At 46.4% G+C, this 19,489-nt stretch overlaps 1 protein-coding gene across 2 annotated transcripts in view; it reads left to right on the forward strand.

Annotated features, from left to right (window-relative positions):
- The first annotated feature begins 389 nt into the window (after positions 1-389).
- Positions 390-19,489, forward strand: part of LOC142582345 (uncharacterized) — a 238,370-nt gene continuing 219,270 nt past the window's right edge. For both annotated transcript variants that reach the window (XM_075691953.1, XM_075691954.1), the window contains exon 1: positions 390-789. In XM_075691953.1, the coding sequence (XP_075548068.1) occupies positions 624-789 (166 nt within the window). In that variant the 5' untranslated portion in view covers positions 390-623. The remainder of the gene's footprint in view (positions 790-19,489) is intronic.

Below are 19,489 nucleotides of genomic sequence, written 5' to 3' on the forward strand. Positions count from 1 at the left end.
TTCTCCTTAGTGACAGCAGCTCGCGCGTCTCCCTCTCAGCGGGCCGTTTCGCATCCCGGAGGAGGAGCAACGTCTGAAAGAAGAGCCTTCTCGAGGTGGGAGGCGAGCGTTCGAATCTTCCTCGTGCGAGGAGAAAGGAACCGCAACAACAGCAATGAAGTAAGCGGATTCCGTGAGAGTTATAGGTGAGGATGGAAAGAGAAGGTGCGTGTGCTTGCGTGTGTGTGTGTGACCGGACGGGACTCCCACTTTCCACTTCCCGAGGCTACCGAAAGGCGGCGCTGTTCAGGCGAGCTGCCGCCGTCAATCGACCGCGCGAGAACCACGTGCTCCTCCTCGTAGCGGGGCGCTCCAGGCAGCCTCCGCCGCAGAAAGAAAGCGCACAGCAGCGCGTCACAGAACGCGCGCTCCGCTCGTGTGCTGTGTAGCTGCGGACCGGAGCCCCAGTTCCAGGAGCAGTGAGCGAAGCCGCGCCTCCGTCGCGCGCTTTGTGCTCTCCGTGTGTGTTTCGTGGGCGCGCGCGCGCGCGCCTCGGCCTCTTCACGGTTTTCGTGTCTGCGGCGGATACACACGTGCCACGAGACAACGACGGCGCGTTAGCCGTCGCTGTAGCAGAGAAGGCAATGCGCTTCCCATGTGAATTCTGCGCCGCGTTATTGATGGTGCTCGCACTGGCGGTCGCCGTCCTGTGCGAAAAAGACGGTGGGAGCCTCGTGCTTGCTACGGTAGTGCCCGCTCAGGATAACCCCCGCATCGGAGAGGCTGCCCAGACGAAACACGCGGAAAACGGTGAGTTGGTGCCGTTCTTTCCGATCGGTGATGCGTTGACCGGTAATCCTGGCTGCTTATGGAACGAAGACCACTACTAAACAACGCCGGCACGAGGGCCCTATAGCTGCGGTGCACGTGGACATTTAATGAGAAAAGCGGCGTGTGCTAGCTGATCGCTATCTTGAAGAACAGTGCGATGAGCAGGAGACGGGAAATAAACACGACACGAGCGCAGACTGGCAAAATCGCAGACAGTCGCTACTCTGTGCTCGTGTCGTGTTTCTTTCTTGTCTCTTGTTTATCGCGCTAGTCTTCGTCAGTATGGAATAACAACTCGCCAAGCATTCGCTACTTCTGATCGGTATCTCGTGAAATCGCAGACCGCACTGCTCGCGTAGAAAGAGCATTGAGAGGAATACTGCGACTGAGAGACGCCTAGGAAACGCGCATCTTTACGTACGGTAAACGCCGAGAATACACCTGTGGCAGTACGTTCATCTTCCGCGCGCGCGGCTGCGACTCGCGCGTGTTCTTCCCGTGCTGTCGTTGGGCATGACATTGTGGGCGTTATAACCATTACCGCGTTCTGAAACAGGCGCTATGTGGAGCAAAAAAAGGTGATCTTATCGCTTTACTCGAAATACTTCAGTAATTGCTTGGCATCGTCTGCGGAGCTCTGCTGATATATTGGGAAGCTTCATAAGACCATGGCGGGCTAACAGAGAACTTTTGCATTCTTAGAGAAAACGCCGAGTCGTCTGTTCCATCTTTCACTCGTGTCAGTCAGCCAGCAGTGAATAGTATTCCATGAAGCAGAGTCAAAACAGATGCTTACCTCTCAGCCGTTCTTTGGGCTTGCATCAACAAGTCAACGACCGAACAGCTGTGTTCTTCAAACAGTAGCCGCGACTGATCTATGTCATTACGTGACTCGCCCATAGCGTAGCACAAGTGCGTTATCGTCCAACGCGAAAATTCATTCTAAGAGCGCATATTAAGTCTACAGTAGGACGTTTTTTCGAGTTGGTAAAACTATCTATGGTAATCCATAAACTTACGGCGTGTACGTTGGATGAAATATTGTCGCAGAAGTTTGATAGCTTACGTGCAACCAAAGGAAAACGAATTACAAATAGACAGAGTAGTCCATGAGTTATGTATATATACAATGTATAATTTGGTGTTTCTTATCTATTGTTTGATTTTTGTAACTTTCTTTTAATAACTGACATGGGTGGGTTCTGATAAAAAGGCGTTCTGTATTTGCCAGTTGACTATCCAGTGGCAGCCTTGTTCACTGAGCTAAATTTCCAGTGCAAGTGTTGTACGGATGCGGTTCTTTCTTGCCTGACGATCGCTGAGAGTTCGCTGAGCGGTGTTCTGTCAGTGCTAGAAAACCGACTTCGCGTCTGATGAAGGGGGGGGGGGGGGAAGGGGCAAACTCGAATGCGACCCTCTCAATATCGGCGCTTACAGGGCTGCTCTTACATAATCTTTTACCGTCAGTTGCTGCTGTTCGAAAACCGAGTTTTAAAGCTTGCAAAGTCTCTGCACTACGAACGGAACCGACAAATGATATATATGCGACACACGCAACCACATCTCGTTCGGCACAAGCCCTTGGACGCTTTATGAACTCTTGTTCAATTTCGTTATTACTGGCGGAACATCAGCAGTAAAACAACTCCGTGCAATACTGCGCTGGACGTGTACTGACATAGCCCAGTGATATTGCATGATGTACCCAGGTGGGGCAACTGCTATCCTCGATCGCTTCCGTGATACAATTCCCGAGCAATAGCACTATCTGCGAACTTGCTCCAACCTGCAGCATGGCGAGAAGTTTCCTTTGTTTACTTGTTTCCTGTGACGTCATTTCTTTTTTCGCAATGAATCTTCTGCAGTTGATGAATTTCTTCATCGCGCTTCCTAGAGCAGCTTTCATGGGTACGTGTTCATAAAATTCTTTGTACCATCATTTTTCGCCTACGTTGGAGGGTTAAACCTCTTTCCTCGAGTAATGGGTGCAATCGCGACGGTTTTTCAATATCCCTTCAGCCCCATTTTATAGTGGCGCATCACTTGTATTGGTCTCCACGTCTGCACAGCTTAGTTTTAATCCACCTTTCCCATCTGTAATGTCACTTTTCTTGAAAGTTTAACCATACGGAATGAGGACATCTTGCGCAGCTGGCTAAAACCCGATAAACAATATTACTGCTGAAGAAAGACGTGTAGGATTTTTCCTCAGCGCATAGTGGAAACTGTGCTGTGCAGGATTTGTCAGCCTTTCGCGCTAATGCTTCCGAATCGTGTCGCCCTGCATGTATTCTATTAAGTAAAGTCGCCATAGGAAAAACGCTATATTTTCGAGGTTACTTAGTAGCCAGCATCAAACGTGAGTTTCTTTTTTCTTGTCCCAGGCTGAAGCTACGCAGCACACGTCAAGTCAGGAGGATGTCGGGAACTCGATTATTTTCTATTCAATCGGCACATTTCTATTCGGTGTGTTCGGGAACCGCAGCCTCGATCACGCTATGGGCTTTCAGCGAATACTTTCTTTCCTCACTGACGTCATCTCACAGTGCGGGGGGTGGACGACGGCGTGGGAGCTGGCGCATGCGTGGGATCCCGCTCTTTCACGGCATTGCCGTATGCGAAGGGACCGAAGTGCGCGGTTGTTTGCCGGACCGCGTGGGAGCTGTGTCAGATGCTCGGCTTTCGGCCTGAATATCTGCCGGAATACGCGCATTTCGCATGAGAAGTGCTGTTCTGCCATGGAGTGGTAAATTAAATGTGTGGAATACAAGACCCTTATGTGCGTACGCCTTGCATGCCTGGGGCTGCTATGCGTCTGGGAATTAGCGAAGAAAATGGCGGTGACCTCTGGAACTTTTCGTAACGCATCACAAACAGTGAACAGCTAGAGTCTCTTACGTTTTAACGTCGTCGCTGCTATGTGACTTCTTCGCTAACCATGGCACCATGAGGGATTTTCAATACATCCTGTTTACGTTCAGCAAAAAAGGCGAGGGCAACACATTTCACTCGCGTGGCTGAGAGAGCGCGACAATCTCCTTGGTGATCTTAACGCGATGGGAGGAGATAGTTGAAAAGAAGTTATAATATTGCTTTCTCAAATAAAACTAACAACGTTTACCGATAGTTATATTGTTTTATATATTTCTTAAAATAGACGGCAAGGAAACCCTTTCTTGCAACCTTGGTAGATTTGTTGCCCTTCTTCTATAAGGTATAGCTTATTGAGAATAAGCAACCGAGTAAGTTGACCAGCTTTCCGACTTTCTTGAGAGTTTGAATGAGGACAGATAATATCGTAATGTCATACATGTTCTGAATCAAGTGCAGAAATGCTCGTCATGCAACGAAGCGTTGTCGTGATAGCCGTAGTCATCAGAGGGAAGCACACAATTACATGCACAGGTTTCCAACAAGTTTGAAATGGCTGGCTGAAAAAAAAAATACTCGCTAACTTTGCCACGCTGCGGCCCGCCGCTTCATCGAGCTGATTGCGTTTACTTGGCTTTTGCTGGCTTAAATGTGTTACCCTGCTGCTAATCTTTCGTGTTGTCTTTGTAACATTCAACCAATTTTTTTTGTATTATATGTGGTTCATCTGCACAGCTCGAAATTAGTCTATGTGAGTCAATTTGTATGTTGTAGGAAATGACACCTCATTCGGTGACAAATGATTTATCGAATCGACATGAAAAAAAAAGAAAGAAATGGCGTGTTCGTTCAGAATTATTGTCCCTACAAGTGAAACATAGTAGATATGTCGAAACATAGGACGTAGTAGCTCCGTTGGCTTTAGTTCAGAAGCCAGTGGCGTCACTGTCGCGCGTACTCCTTTCAGAATACCAGCACATCATTTCTATATCTTATTGTCGGTGCGGAGATACGGTGCACCTGCGATATCCGAGATAGACTCTTCAAGCAGCTTGCTTATTGATGTTCTATTACACAAGAAAAAAAGACAACCAAAGACGCCCTGAAGAGGAGAAATATTCATCTCTAGACAGCTCTAACGGTACCACGGTTCATTACAGGTTGCCATTCTTCGTCATTTGGTCGCATGACGAGAATCAGTGCATTTGTTATTCCATGCTTTTGACCGAATGAATTACAGCGACGGAAATGATGAACAAGTGTGATTCTGTACATACTGGACATGTCAATCGGCAGCATTCAAATCCGTTTTATTCTGCGTTAGGTGTCCCTCAGCTAATTATTTCTTCCATTTCATCCATGAATAACTTCACACTTTTCCACTAACGTCGCTGACGTCAGCAGCGCTGCAAAGTGGGATTCACGATAGAAACGGAAGTACTTTGCTTACTAGGACACGTTTTCAGCATTGAATGTTATAGTGTGTAACTTCCATAATAATTTGTTTTGTTTGTAGACACAGTACACTCACAACTCAAATTGTGCTCTTTCCCCTTCTCGCTTCCTTTATTTAGTTTTGCTATCCATCTACGAAATCCGGCGCTGTCGTGCTCCCAGTTGTCAGAATCACTTATTCTTGTCCACATTCGATCCCTGTTGTGACGTGTAAGGGCGCGTGCTATAAGCAGATCGCGAGGAATACTCCGTATTTCTTCTTTAGATTCTCTCTTCTCTTCTCAATTTTTTTTTGTTATCTTGCATCTCTGTGCGAGATTCTTGGGGAGCATCAGGCAAGGGGGCTTTCATCCCATCGTCACTATTTTCGTCATGTGTAAAGAGCTCCGAATCAATTGCACCCGGCGCGCAGATGCGTCGGCACCGGATATCGTGCGCCGTAATAAAAAGAGAAAAAGAAATAGAAGAAAAGAAAAAGGAAAAATCGAAAGGTATAAGCAGCAGTGGTGAAGAAAGGAAGAGCAGACGAGCAGGAAGATCCGTTCCTTGTCGAGAACTCTTCAGCGTGTTCGCGCTTCCGGTGGCCAGAGCTGCAGAAGCGCGCGCACCGCACAGTGGCACAGGAGCAACGACGGAAACAGGAAGGAGGTCCCATGATACGCTGCAGAGATCCACGAGTCGCGAGTGCACACATGACCGATGAGAGGCGCGTGACCGTAGTATGAAACAAGCCTGCGTGTGGGGCACTCGCGCGCGTCGTGGTTTCCCGAAGGTTCAGGAAAAGGCCGCATTTTTGCTATTTCGCCCGCACGAGTCCCCAGAAGATGCTCGGTCGTAGTTATGCGCAACTGAGCGCGTTTGATTTTACTTCCCTTGCTTTTTCCGCGCTTACCGATGAGGGCTGCAGAGCCATCCGAAGTACTTTGCCCGGGCTTTGTTCTTTCGCCTCTGAAGTGGGGAACGCTGCTTTCCCCGTTCCCAACTGTCTCGCTGAGAGGGATTCGAGGATGCTTCTTTGCTTTCACCATTGATCTATTATTGCTTGTTTTTTTTCGTTGTTGTGTTTCCGCGTGAGCACCCATCTCACGATCTTCTCAGGTTACGAGAAAGAAGGGAAGCAAAGCGCACGCGATGTTTCTCAGCGTCCTCCGTGCCCTGTTGTTTTCCTTTGCGTCGTCACGGCAGTTTTCGGCGCTGGCGTTCTTCAATCGCCACTCACTCATCGTCAACATTTCCAACTTTCTCGTCGCAGTCAAGTTTCGCACCTGTTTTCGTTTTGTTTCGCTTTCGTTCATATTTTTTATGGACGATTTCTTTTACTACTTTGGCCTGCATCTCGGGACATTTCCAGAACTCCTGTGATGTTTCCGGAAAGCGAAATGGCCGTGGCGTTTATACCGGCGTTGTTCGTATCCTATTGTTTTTTTTTCTATGCTTTCTTTAGACATGGCTGTTCTTTTCGCATTCGCGTTTGCCTCGCTCCATGCGTAATCGTATTTCTTGGCGTTCAATCTGAGCTATAGGCTAGAACGTTGGAGATGTTGTCGAGAAGGAGCAGCTCAAAGTCATATACGTCGCTCATTTCTGTTCTCTGCTCGGCGAACTCATTGGCTGAATGATGCACGCTCTTGCCTTCTTCCGAGACAAGATAGAGCTAAATGCAATATTTTGCCAGAGCTAAATACCATGTACAATCAGTGGACTATACATGTATAAAAAGTGAGGTTTAGCGTGGCGCGAACAGTACTTAAAAGGAAGCTTTAGCTCGGCCGCTCCTATCTAAATACGTGTAAAAGGAGAATTCGTTTTTCTCTGCGACTGCTGCACTAAATTTGACGATGTTTGTTGCATTTAAAAAAATCTTAAAACCTAGTGACTATTGGTTTCGAATTGTTGAGGTAGGTCGTCAACGTTTTATTAAATATTGGCAAAAATCAGACATGTTCAAAAAACGAAGCTATCAAGTTTACAACTCTGTAACTCAACTAAAAATGATAATACAATTCTGTGAATTGCATCTAATAGTACATCTAAAGCCTACAAAATTGGTATGATACACATGAATATAAAAAAATTTAGCAATATGGAAATACAGCTTTTGCAGAACCCTTGTAACCAACGTAACAAATTCACGTAAGATGTAAAATTACATATCGATTTAGTCCGCTTTGAATGATCTAATGGATGCCGTTTACAGAACGGCGATACCTGTTCTGGATGCAAAGCTATGAATTTGTAAACTTCGTGCTTCTATATTTTTTTTTCAGGTGGTCAAATATTTTAAAAATTATTTTAACGAAATTCAAGCCTTAACTCGAAATTCCGCTTCCAACAGTCACTAGAATTTAACTTCTTCTCTCAAATGCAACAAATTTCATCAAAATCGGTCCAGGGGTTATCTCACAAAAATGTTCTTGCGTTTTACATGTATTTGAATAGGCCGCGTCGGAGTTGGGTCCGAGCTAAAGCTTCCTCTTAATATATTTTTTTAACGACAAATAATAGACAGGCTCGAAAGCCAGGCGGCCACATGCAACATTGTACCGTGCTAAATCACATAAAAAAATTTAAAGAAAAAGTGAGTTATGAGGTTTTACGTGCCAAGACCACTCTCTGATTTTGAGGCACACCGTAGTGGGGGACTGCAGAATAGTTTCGACCACCTGGGATTCTTTCACATGCACCTAAATCTAAGTACACGGGTGTTTTAGCATGTCGCGCTCATCGGAAGGCCGCCGCCGTGACCGGGATCCGATCTCGCGTCCTCGTGCTCAGCAGCCGAACACCATAGCCACTAATCAATCATGGCGGTTTACATAACGCAATACATTGTATGCTAGTGAAACCTGCACAGTGACAATGTCAGTGGATTGATTGAAAAGCGTATTCTAAAATGACATATTTTAAGCGTGAATTCGTCCCTGCAATATATAGAGAGTGAGAACTGCCTAAGGAAGAACTTTTTGCTGTAAAGGCACACTAAAGGGAAATATTCAGTTCAGCTGTTTTGAAAGATTAGGCTTCTGTAATAACGAATTCGCCATTCGTAGCGTGAACAGAGGTTTTTGTAAGCCAGAAAAATACGAAAATCGCAATGGCATTTCCAGACTCATTTAACAGCTTTGTTTTGTGCCTCCCCGCTGAGATAACCACACCGCATTTTATAAAGAACCAGCTAAGTAAAGAAAGAAACAACGAGAACTAAAAAAGAAAGAAAAAAGGTTCAACCAAAAAGTCTTTTGACTTAGAAAAAAAAAAAAGGCCCCATCGTAGTCATGCCGCAATATTTGTTCAAGTGTGGCGCTTAATGTTAACAGCTCTGATTCTAGAATTCGCGATGAGATGCTTCGCTGTCCTATTGCAAGCGTGTTCGCCTTGTCCTGCCAAAGCAGCCGCCTAGTTTCGAGACGCGAGTAGGCTCCTTCAGGAGGCGTCTCTGCGTGGCGATATTGGTGTCTTTCTCGATGTTTCCATCGAACAGGGAGTAATCTCCGAGGGTATTTGTATGCATGTATGCAGCCAAGCGCCGAGAAATCTCTAGCGCCGACTGCCGAGCAGAACACGCGCGGTGCTTGCACTGCGAAAAACAAGCATCGCGACTGAACGCAGAGAAAGTTCTAGGAGGTAGGGAGGAGGGGGGAGGGGGGCAGGTCGAGAAGAGCTACTCGCGCATCTTGCATGTGTGCCCTGGAACTCTCGGCGAACCGAAACTTTGTTGTTGTGTAGTTTCCAAGCAGGAACCTCGTGGCATATCTTGTCGCACTCCTGATGCCGCTTTATGCTTCGTTACTTCCTCTTCACAATGCCACTTTCTCTCTCTCTCTCGCTTGCGAAGATGCAACACGTAGCGACATATTTATTTTTCTTATTTAAGAATAGCTTGTTGCAATTCAATGCGAGGACCCTTCCAACACGCTGTAGGTCTCGTAATAGCCTATGTGCTACAGTGTGGCGTCCTGTATTGAACACCCAGCCGTGCATATGTCTCTGACCTTCTAACCCAAGGTTGATGGCACGGAAACATGACTGCGAGCACGCTAACATAGATGACGTGCTCGTTAGAATGGACGCACAACGTACAACGTGGTATACATGAGCGGCATGTGTCGGAGACGTGCAGGTAAACTGCACGTGGTACTAGAAAGATAGTCATCGTAAATATGTTTACAGCGCCAGGCTAAACGTAGACAGCGACAAGAAACAAGAAAAATGCGACCAGCGCTGTCGTTTCTTGTCTGTGGTCGCTGTCTGCGTTTAGCTTCGTGCTGTAAAGTTGTTTAGGATGATCCACCAATAAGCCCAAATTTTTACTTTGTTAGTAGGATAGGTTGTATCAATATAATGAGGGAATTATGGAACCCTGATAACCTAACAAACGCTAAGCTGAAGAGAAGAGCTCCGTCACAGCTAAAGTATTTGCTAGGATATTTGTCCTTGCTGCCAAGCAGGATTTCTTTCCAGTAGATAGCGTACAACCTCAATACAGACTATAATGAAAGCCGCCGTGCAACGCGGGTACGATTCAGATAGCATGCCTATTGGTATGTGTTGTCATTACAATAACTGTACCCATTTTTTGGTTGTTTCCCAAGGTGTGCTGAATACTATCTCGCTTGGGTAAGAACCTGTCGGTACACTAGCATTCAGTAAGAACCACGATTGGGTAATAATAACTGTGACGCCTTGAACAAAAAATTAATCGAGTTCTGGATTGACCACGTTGGACGATGTCAGTATGTTCAGAATTTCGAAGTACGAATTGGTCGAGGCATTTGATTACAGAGATTTGATTACCTTGCGGGTTTCCGCAGAACTATTACATCCTACAGAATTTGATGCTAGATTGCTTCGATTATTCAATTGGGACCAAACTTACCGAGTACCACAGTACCACGTTATTGTATAGAACCTGCGGGCCAGAAAAGCATTAATGCATATAACGAACAGTTCGTTTAAAGAGACCGTTGTATGCTAACTAGCACATGTGGTGAACTTTGACTTATTGTTCATTTGAAAGCTGTTGAGCCGATCGAACTACAGGGTTGAATAGCATTGTGTTTGTGCCTCTTTTTGCCTCTTTGTTTCTCGTTCTCTCTCCTTCTCTTAAATTTAAGAAGCAGGATACATTGAGAGTGTAAGCTTTATACTGGAAGCCTGTGTTTTACAAACATTCATAGATTCAGCAACATCACTACTTCAACACCTGTGATCGCTCTGGGAAATACCTTAATCTCCGCGTTGCAATATAGTACTGATGTATATAGTGTCAGGGAAGTATGTGCAACGTTTAATAACGCTTGTAAAAAATGTGGACGAACGCATATTCCGTTCGTTACATCTAACTTGACTTCTTTTATCGAGTCTGCATACGCTGAATGGGAAATTTGCAAAAGTCATCCGACGAACATGCGGCTCGAGGATACACCTTCGCAAGCTTTCGGGCATCTGATTACTTTCTCATAACATAGTGAAAACCTCCATTACCTACTTAAACGACCTGCCAAGCGCCATTATCTTTATCAATGTGGAACGACGCAGGCATGTCGAATGGTGGTGAAGAACGTTGACCAAGTGGGTCTTTCGACAATTTAGACTGAGGCGAGAATCATATTGTGAGCTCAATAAATACCCCCGCAATGCGTATATACCTGACGACATATTGCCCTGGAAGCTGTTTCTTACGTGCGTGACGCCTTCTTTTTGCGAAAGAAATATTTACTGAAAGGAAAGGGCATGGAAGCAGGATGCGATTCATAGGGCCCTCGAAATAAGACGATGAGCACGAGCTCGTGACCACGTCGTTTTCCTTGGGGCGTGCGTGTGTGTCTTCTCGGGCTCAGATACATTTCTTTAGATGTTTATTCACCTCGCCCCAAAATAGGCTTCTCATAAATCGGATATCTTTTTTGCAAGACGTTAGAACTCGAAAATGTCGACTGTCGAAAGTCATGTAAAGACGAGGAAATCAAAGGACACTGTACATGAGCAAATGATATTGCTGCGGGAAACTTGGCCTTGGGCACCTACACTTCCCAGCAGCCATAAAGGCCTCGTTCTAAATGATTTCCGCCAGGAAATACAAACAACTTTTGGTGTCGCGTACAGGGTGCGTGCGGGTGCATTGCAAACCCTCTCCCTAAACGAGCAAATCTGCGCTAATCGACGCCAAAAGAACGCCGATATAATCGAATGCCGGCTATGCTGTCCAAACACCGTCGGAAACAAATTACCGTAGGTGTTATCAGCAAGCGTGGTATGTGGGAACGTGCGACACGCCGGCGCGCCTGCGCGATTTTTCTTTTTTTTTTTCGCTCTCGATATTAAGTCGGAGATACCAGTACTGCTTTGCATTTTGAGTTCTTGTTTCGTTCTGGTCCTGGGAACGTTGGATTATCTACGAAAAAAAAAACGTTCTTGGGCACTGTTGCGTTGTTTCTTTTCGTGAGGTAAGCCGTGAAACCTTCTCTACAGGCCCCCGGTTTCCGCAGTTGAAGGCAACACAGAAAAGTGTTCTAAGAAAATTACCAGTTTCAACTCCCTTTCTGTGCAAATTTTGGTCACTTACTGCTTCCAAATTTGTCGTAATTAAACTATCATTGCTTATAGCACAGCTCCTTGTGTAATGCCTATATCTGATCGGGGTGTATATCGAAGGACCTGCTCATAAATTATTTTGTGATAGCTAAGACAAGAGCTTTTTGACCAACGTTACCTACTTCTACTGAGTCCTACATAATTCTTTTACACGTGTATTTTGTGACTGATAAAGAAAGCAAAAAGAGAAAGCTGTGAGCAATGCAGCACTAAATATAATTATACCAGGTAACCTCACATCACAAGAGTGGTGTTGAAGATTAATATGCAGAAGACAAAGATGATGATGAATAACCGGGCAAGGGAACAAGAGTTCAGGATCGCCAGTCAGCCTCTAGAGTCTCTGAAGGAGCACGCTTACCTAGGCCAATTAATCACAGGGAACCCTGATCATGAGAAGAAAATTCAAAGAAGAATAAAATGGGTTGGATCTCATACGGCAGACACTGTCAGCTCGTGACTGGAAGCTTACCATTATCATTGAAAAGGAAGGTGTACAATCACCAGTGCTGACACATGGGACAGAGACTTGGAGGCTGACAAAGAAGCTTATGAACAAGTTAAGGATCGCGCAAACAGCGATGCAACGAAGAAAGCTAGGCATAACGTTAAGACAGAGAAAACGGTTTGGGTCAGAGAGCGAACGGGTATAGTCGATATTTTAATTAACATTAAGAGAAAAAGATGGAGCTGGGCAGGTTATGTAAGGCGCAGGTTAGACAAACAGTGGGTTACAGAATGGGTGCCAATAGAAAGGAAGCGCAGTCGATGGCGGCAGAAGACTAGTTGGAACGATGAAATGAGGAAATTCGCGGGCGCTAGCTAGAATCGGTCAGGGGTAATTGGAGCGCAGGACAGGGGTAATTGGAGATCGCAGGGAGAGGCCTTCGTCCTGCAGTGGACAAAAAATTGTCTGATGATGATGATGATGATGGTAATCAAACTCGCATTGCCTGCTTTCGTGTCGCAAAATTTCAGCATTCAATTGCTGCCACAGTTAACTTTTTTCTTGTTCACTTCAACTGCAAAGAAGACCTGATTTGGCGGGATCTCCAATTCCACAGAGGGCTTCCGGGACAGACGTTTAAATATGGCTATTAACTTTCACTTGTGTCGCCGCAACGCCTTCAATCATATGCAGCACGAAGACAGCGTCTGTCCTCAAAGCAGCCAACTCCCGCCGCCACGCAGTTGCATCAGAAACCTTTTCTGCGTACGGGTGCGCGTTAAGCGCTTCGTGACCGACGCTCCCTTTCGGGTTTGGGCAGTGCACCGAAAAGCAAGTTTGGCTGAAGGATCGGCGGCTTTCTTCTTCCTGCTACTGAAATGCAAGCCTTTCCTGTCTGGCTATCACGCGCCGTTCATTCTATTATAACCTCGAGGATCACGAAAAAAAAAAGATAAAGAGAGGGAGGGATCAAACAGGAACGAAAATGGAAGGAAGACGGCAAAGCGGCATGTATACAAAGCTATAGGAGCAGACGCGCCGCCAAGAACGGAAACCGTCTCCCGCTCCTGCGGGGATTGCTCGCGATCTGTATTTCCCCCCTCTATGTTGTTCTTTTTATGTGGCTCCTCTTCTTGATTGCGTGGAGCAGGGAGCATGGTCTTTGCTTTTCTTCGCGTTTTCATTTTGTGCCGGCGGCGCCGCCGGTGTGAGGCCCATTCTATCGCGCGGAGGATCAAACACCCCCGGGCGACGGCCTTGGTGGAGCGCGCGTCGTAGCTGGAAAGTCAGGGGCGACGCAGTGAGAAGGGAGCAAAGCTGAGAGAAGCGCGTAGAGGAACAAATACGAAATAAGTAAAGCTCAAAGTTAGGAATTATGTGGCGATCGCTTCTCGATCCGGTCGACCAGAGAAGCAAGAAAGAAGCTGGGCGACTTTATTCCCTTCCTGGCATTCCGAAGTTCGCCTTCCTTCATTTTTGCTTTCTTGTCTCTCTCACGATCCCTTGTCATTTCTGTTGACGTTTCTGTCAGGTTGTGCACTTCATTCTCTGCGGCTTATCGTACTGCTAGAAGGAAAGCGCGAAACGATGCTACACCAGTCGTGTACTTTGTGGGATGCGGGCACGAGGACGTCTATGAAGCGGAGCAAATGACGCGTCCTTTATTTGAGCCGGTGCAGTGAGCGCTTCTACGTTTGGCACCAAGTATGATCTTCGTCGGACGTTTTACTGCCACGTTCCGTCTGGTTTATTCATGTGCATGCGAGCAAACAGGTTGAACTTGTATAAAATGCAGGCTCTTAGCAGCTGCGGTGGCTGTGTGGCTTCAAAAGAAGCCACACGAGCATGGTGCACCGGATTCGCCTTGGTGTCGCATTCACCAACCGTTATAGACATACGATAGGTGCCAGTGATACTAGCCCTAACTATGAATACTGTGAGGTGTCAGAAAAACTTGAACATATATTTCGAGTGTGTCCCGCGTACGCGCAAGAACGACAGCAACTTGTCTCTTCCATTGCAATGATCCATGAGAGACCGCTATCAGACGAGTTTCTTTTATATCCTTGGCCTAATGCAAACAGCGCAGCCCTAATAACAAGTTTCGCTGTAGCTTTTCTCCAAGCCACTGGGCTGGACGCACGGCTTTAGAGATGACACAACTTTGTGAATTTGTATATACGCATCTCTTCCTTCAACTTCATCAATTCATCAACTCTTTCCCTTCCCGTCCCTTTTCCCCAGTGTAGAGTAGCAGGCCAGAGCATGTTATAGCTCATGCCGACCTCTCCGCCTTTCTGTAAATAAACTTCTCTCTCTCTCTCTCTCTCTCTTGGCCTCCTGCTACTAAGCACGTGGTAGCAGATTCGATTCCCACTAGGTCGACGCCTCATTCGGATGGGGAAGGAGGTAACGCTTTCTGGCCCCAGGATTCCTGTAGGAATCGTGATGTTTTGCGGAAAATACCTGACGTCGGAAAAAAGAAATCTGTTTTCAGACATTTGAGTGCCAGCAGTGCGAACTACGTAACTTGTCCGTAAATATGGCTCTCCCTTGAATTTCAGAGATGTTCGTGCGTTGCATCGCGTTGAGGTTAGGCCTTCGCTCTATATATTTTAAGCCTGTTGCCTATTGTGTATAATCTGTCTTGAGTGGTACAAAAATGGTTTTCAAACATTTTGTGGCCATATTTCATACCATTATGATTGTGAATATAAACCCTGAAAAAACGCATGCTGCTTACAACACATTGAGTCTTTGGTAAGTCAAGGGAAACACCTTCAATTTATTGCCAACAGGTTTAGGGGGGAGTTTTTATTTTTCTAATACTTTTGTCATTGAACTGCTCGTGATATAAAATTTTCACTTCATTTAAAGGAGATGATTTGGAAAGGGCTAAATAAAATGTAATTCCTATTTTCCGGAGAATAAGTTTATGTGTTATTTGGTGACAGCTAGCTATTTCCAAAATGACAACATAGGCTCATGCACACAAAATAATAGGAAACTTTTAACCTGTACTGCCTTTTTGAAGGCGTGTACCCCTACACAGTTTCGCGTTAAAGCGCATCACGCTCTCTAGACTACTAGACTATGGCATCTCTGATCACCTAGTGGGCGGATATGGGTCTAAATCGCTATACGTAAGCCCCTCAGTGGTTGAAGCATGCTTATGCTTCTACCCCTGTGTATCTGAAAATGGTGACAGACGTTGTCTTCGAGTAGCACTAATGTACATGTTAAAGTAGAGATGAAAAGAGAAAACGTATTATCCTTGCCTGTGAGCCCTTTCTGTTACTCCATCGTTCTAACTACGAGTAGTACGCCTGTAATCAGCATTCTTCGTTCTTTCCCCGAAGCATGAGTTAGCCGAGAGATTTAGCTGCAAGGCTTTCGCTCGGTGAAGACAGGAAATTTGCATCCAATTATTATGGAGGCTCATTAAGAAACAGATGCTTATTTTCATACTTGTTCAGCTCTCCTATGCAAAGTGAGGGTGATCAGTGAAATAGCACATCCTTATCTACTTGGTTGAGTTCAGACACATATCCGAGCCTGCGATCTCCCTCTTTTCCACATTTATTTTAAAATCTAGTGCGAAATATTTTAATTCCGCCTTTTTTTCGCTATTTTCTTCTCGCGTTCATTAGCCAAATCTGCTATCTTATTACTTGTAATAAAGAAAAGAAGCACTCGCAGCTGCGTAAGTTCCATCTTGGAAATTATTGTACACCTGTAATTCCTTGTAAAAGAAAGAATGATTTTAGACGACTCTTTCCTATTGCTTTAGAATGGCATTTTGCAGGTAGAAAAGAATAGAGCAAATAAGTTCTTGCTATAAAATATTTTTCCCGAGTCCCTCCATAAACAGTGAGCATGTAGCTAAAGTCAACTCCAGTCTGTAACGTGCCAAGGGAGACGACGCTTACAGCAGCATGGCCAGTGCAGGAAAGAACGAAGGTTTATTGAGAGCGTGGCTTATAAAGACATGAATGCAGCGCGCTGTACACACTGCGCATCACCGATGCGCATCCGCGCTGATATAATCAGTACACGTGTCCGATACACAGTCAACGGACTGCCCTTGCCGAACGAAGAGAGATAGACGTTCAAAACTGTAAGAATCGTGTGATCAAAACAACAAAACGCTGTTGCATACAATGTATGCGTTATCTTTAAATGGTCGATTTTATTCGTGGCGCACACATTGTTCGGCGGCCCAAAGACGTACGCGCCGTTATAGTATTTAGACGTCCTGGGAGCTGAGACAATCGTCAAATATGGTACAACCACCTCCTCTCGCTCTTTTGTCTTCTGTGAGTTCGATGACTTTCAGTGGGCCTCTAAATGAACACGACAGCTTGTGCCAGTGTCAGTCCTCCGCAGAGAGACAAAACGCGCCTTCTCTCTGTCACCGTTTGTAACACAAGCGGCCAAGCTTCCCACAGCAACCTGAAAGCCACCAGTGGGAAAGCGTCCCAGCTGGGACAGCCGTGTCTCCTTCAGATTTCTCGCGTCACGGTTAAACTGAGCACGCGCCGTTCATTGCGAAGCGCTTTCACTCGCCGAACCTCCTCGGCCTCCGCAAATATGCGCGCTTCCTTGTCGAGCTCGTCCAAGCGAGAAAGAAGCCAGGGTAAGCCTGTTCTACCTGTCGCGCAGGCACACGCGTCTCGCCGCCGCGAGAGATACAGCGCCGACGCGTGCCGCCCACAGCAACTTGAGCAGAAGCCGAGGCCGATCTTCGTGCCAGAGAGAATGGGCCGCAAGTCGTTCTTGGCCTTCTCGGCCGTATTTGCTGCCAAGAACGAGCGAGAGGGCGCGCGCGTCGTTGTGTGACCGCTCGTAACGGTCCGCGCCATCGCGACGTGTCATGTCCCCAAGCACTGGGCCCGTTTTACTCGCTTCGGCTTTTCTCTCTCTAACGGAGCGAGCGCGACTCATCAAGGTTGGCGTCATCTTCGTGTAGGTTCTCCGGCTGGCCTTGACTTCGCTGGAGCGGGACCTCTCGCGCCTACTCATTCGAAGCGTTGTTTTGGTAGGAAATAACATGACCGGTTGTTTACGAAGACGCGCATTCCATGTGTGAGCGCTGATCGTAGAGTGCGCCGATGTGGTGGTAGAGTTTTCTTTTTCTGGCTCCTTATTAATCGCATTTTGAGTATTTGTAATGTCCGTGCAACTACCTAATTATGAATTTTGATGATTCCAACACAATTTCAACGCTTGTGTAAATGGACGCGACCAAATGCTCTTCAATTGACGGTGGCCTGACACTTCTAGTCGTCTTTCACTTTCATGTGGCCGCTGATGACGCATTAGCTCCGAAATTGGGCGCCACGGAATCAGTCACGATAGATCTTCGAGGCTTTCGCCCGCGCATTCTTTCAGTACAGGTGTGAATATACAAATACATATATAAACGCACATTCTCCTCTTCAGTTTTTCCTATGGACGCATCACCGCCCTATAATGTTTTTTTTTTCGTGTATCAGTTTGCTCAACTGCACCTCTTTGGTTTCGCGAGCTGTTTATCATTTGTCAACGTGCGAAACTCAACAGATTTGTTTTATATTATAATAGCTTATTTGCTCAACAATCGGTTCATCACTTGTATGCGCGAAAAAACAAATAAAATAAAGCTGTCATTTGTGATCGTTCGCAAACATGTTTGAACCCATGTCTCGCCCGTACAATCACGGCGAAATTGTCTATAAGGAAGGGTTTGCACATACGAAGGCCCACATGGCCAAGCATATTACCCTAAGTGCGTGCTTGCTGCACACGTTACAAATTGGATTCCCATGGCCAAAGCAGCTGGTCACGTTTTTTTTTCATAATCCTCCCTTGCGCGGTTTTCCAGCACATTTCCTCATACGCCAACATTGCTAAAGACTATAATTGGGTTGCCTGCCACCCTTGCAGAACCTATACAGCGCGTGCCAAAAATTGTTTCGCGTTTTCTTTTCAATACGACTTACAAGATTCCTTTAGTACGCAGCGAATTGCAGGGTTGCAGAAGCCTGCCAGGAACTTCCACGTGCGCGTGGTTCTATGGCGGGTGAGAATAACCCTCTACAAGTATTTCACTTTCCACATTGACGGTGATCTTAGTACTTTCGATGAACTCAGGGAGGCCACTCTGATGTGACAGAGGGAACGCCTCAGCTTCACATAAAGTGGTAGGGCAATATTGGTTCGACTCGATATCTCAGCATACCCCATTTATTTCACCGAACAGGCCGTACCTCTCCCTCCTTCGGTGAGATCCAAAATTACAGTAGCTCGAATTCCCAAGAATACGAATCGCGTGTACAGCAAGGCAAGGCGCAAGGCACGCGCATAACATGTTCAATCGATGTACTCTAATAACCTTAGGTACTATACGTACTACACGGACGCAGCTCCGTATACAGAGGCGATCAAGCAGCGCTACCAAATACGGTACGCCCTGGCAGTCGTGAACGCGATCTGCCAGCAGCAAATAACCTCGTCGGCCACGGCTGGATCCCCAACCTCGGCCGAAATGTTAGCAGTAGCGATCGTCCTCGCTCACGCAGAGCGTTCGCAAAGGGACTCAGTTGAGGTCACGGATTCCCGGGAGACATGTCACATGTCTCTGAAGAAGCACGCGACTGGGGCTAGCTTCGCGATAATTCCCAAATCTTTCAACCACTGTCATCGCCTACTCTGGTGCCCGGTACACGCGGGAGTACAAGGGAACGAACAGGCTAACGCATTAGCTCGAGGGTGTACCAACCGAGCGACGGTGTCCTCTTCCAACGACAACCACTCGCACTATCCCTCTCGAAATCCCATCAATTAAAACACCAAAGACATCCCTGCTCATCAGTGTTGGATTCCGCAGAAAATACCCGCCGCCTCACCCTCAACTTAGCGGGGATGAGGCCGCCGATTGTGCTAAAATACAGACTGGGGTATTGCCCCATGTAAAATTGCTCAACGCCATGTAATGCACCCGCTATAGGGCCAACTGCCTTTGGTGCGGTGGTATACTTACCGTAATACATGTAACTTGGGAGTACACTAAGCGTCCTCATAGGCCGAATAGCAATAACAAAGTGGAGCAGTGATAGGCACAGCGCGCCCGTTCCGACTTGGCAGGACAAGAGTCCTTAAAAAAGCCAGGTCAGGTAGCCGGCAAAGGCCAGTGGGGTCCTGGACTCGGGCGCTCCGACCACCGCTCTTCAAAATCCTTTCCTGTAAGATAAAGCTTCTATATATACACACTGTGGCCTGTTTGAACTTTAGTGAAGCTTCTCGATATTGCGCTCTTTTACCACAAGTATT

Source organism: Dermacentor variabilis, chromosome 5, assembly GCF_050947875.1.
Source record: "Dermacentor variabilis isolate Ectoservices chromosome 5, ASM5094787v1, whole genome shotgun sequence".
Classification (NCBI taxonomy): Eukaryota; Metazoa; Arthropoda; class Arachnida; order Ixodida; family Ixodidae; genus Dermacentor; species Dermacentor variabilis.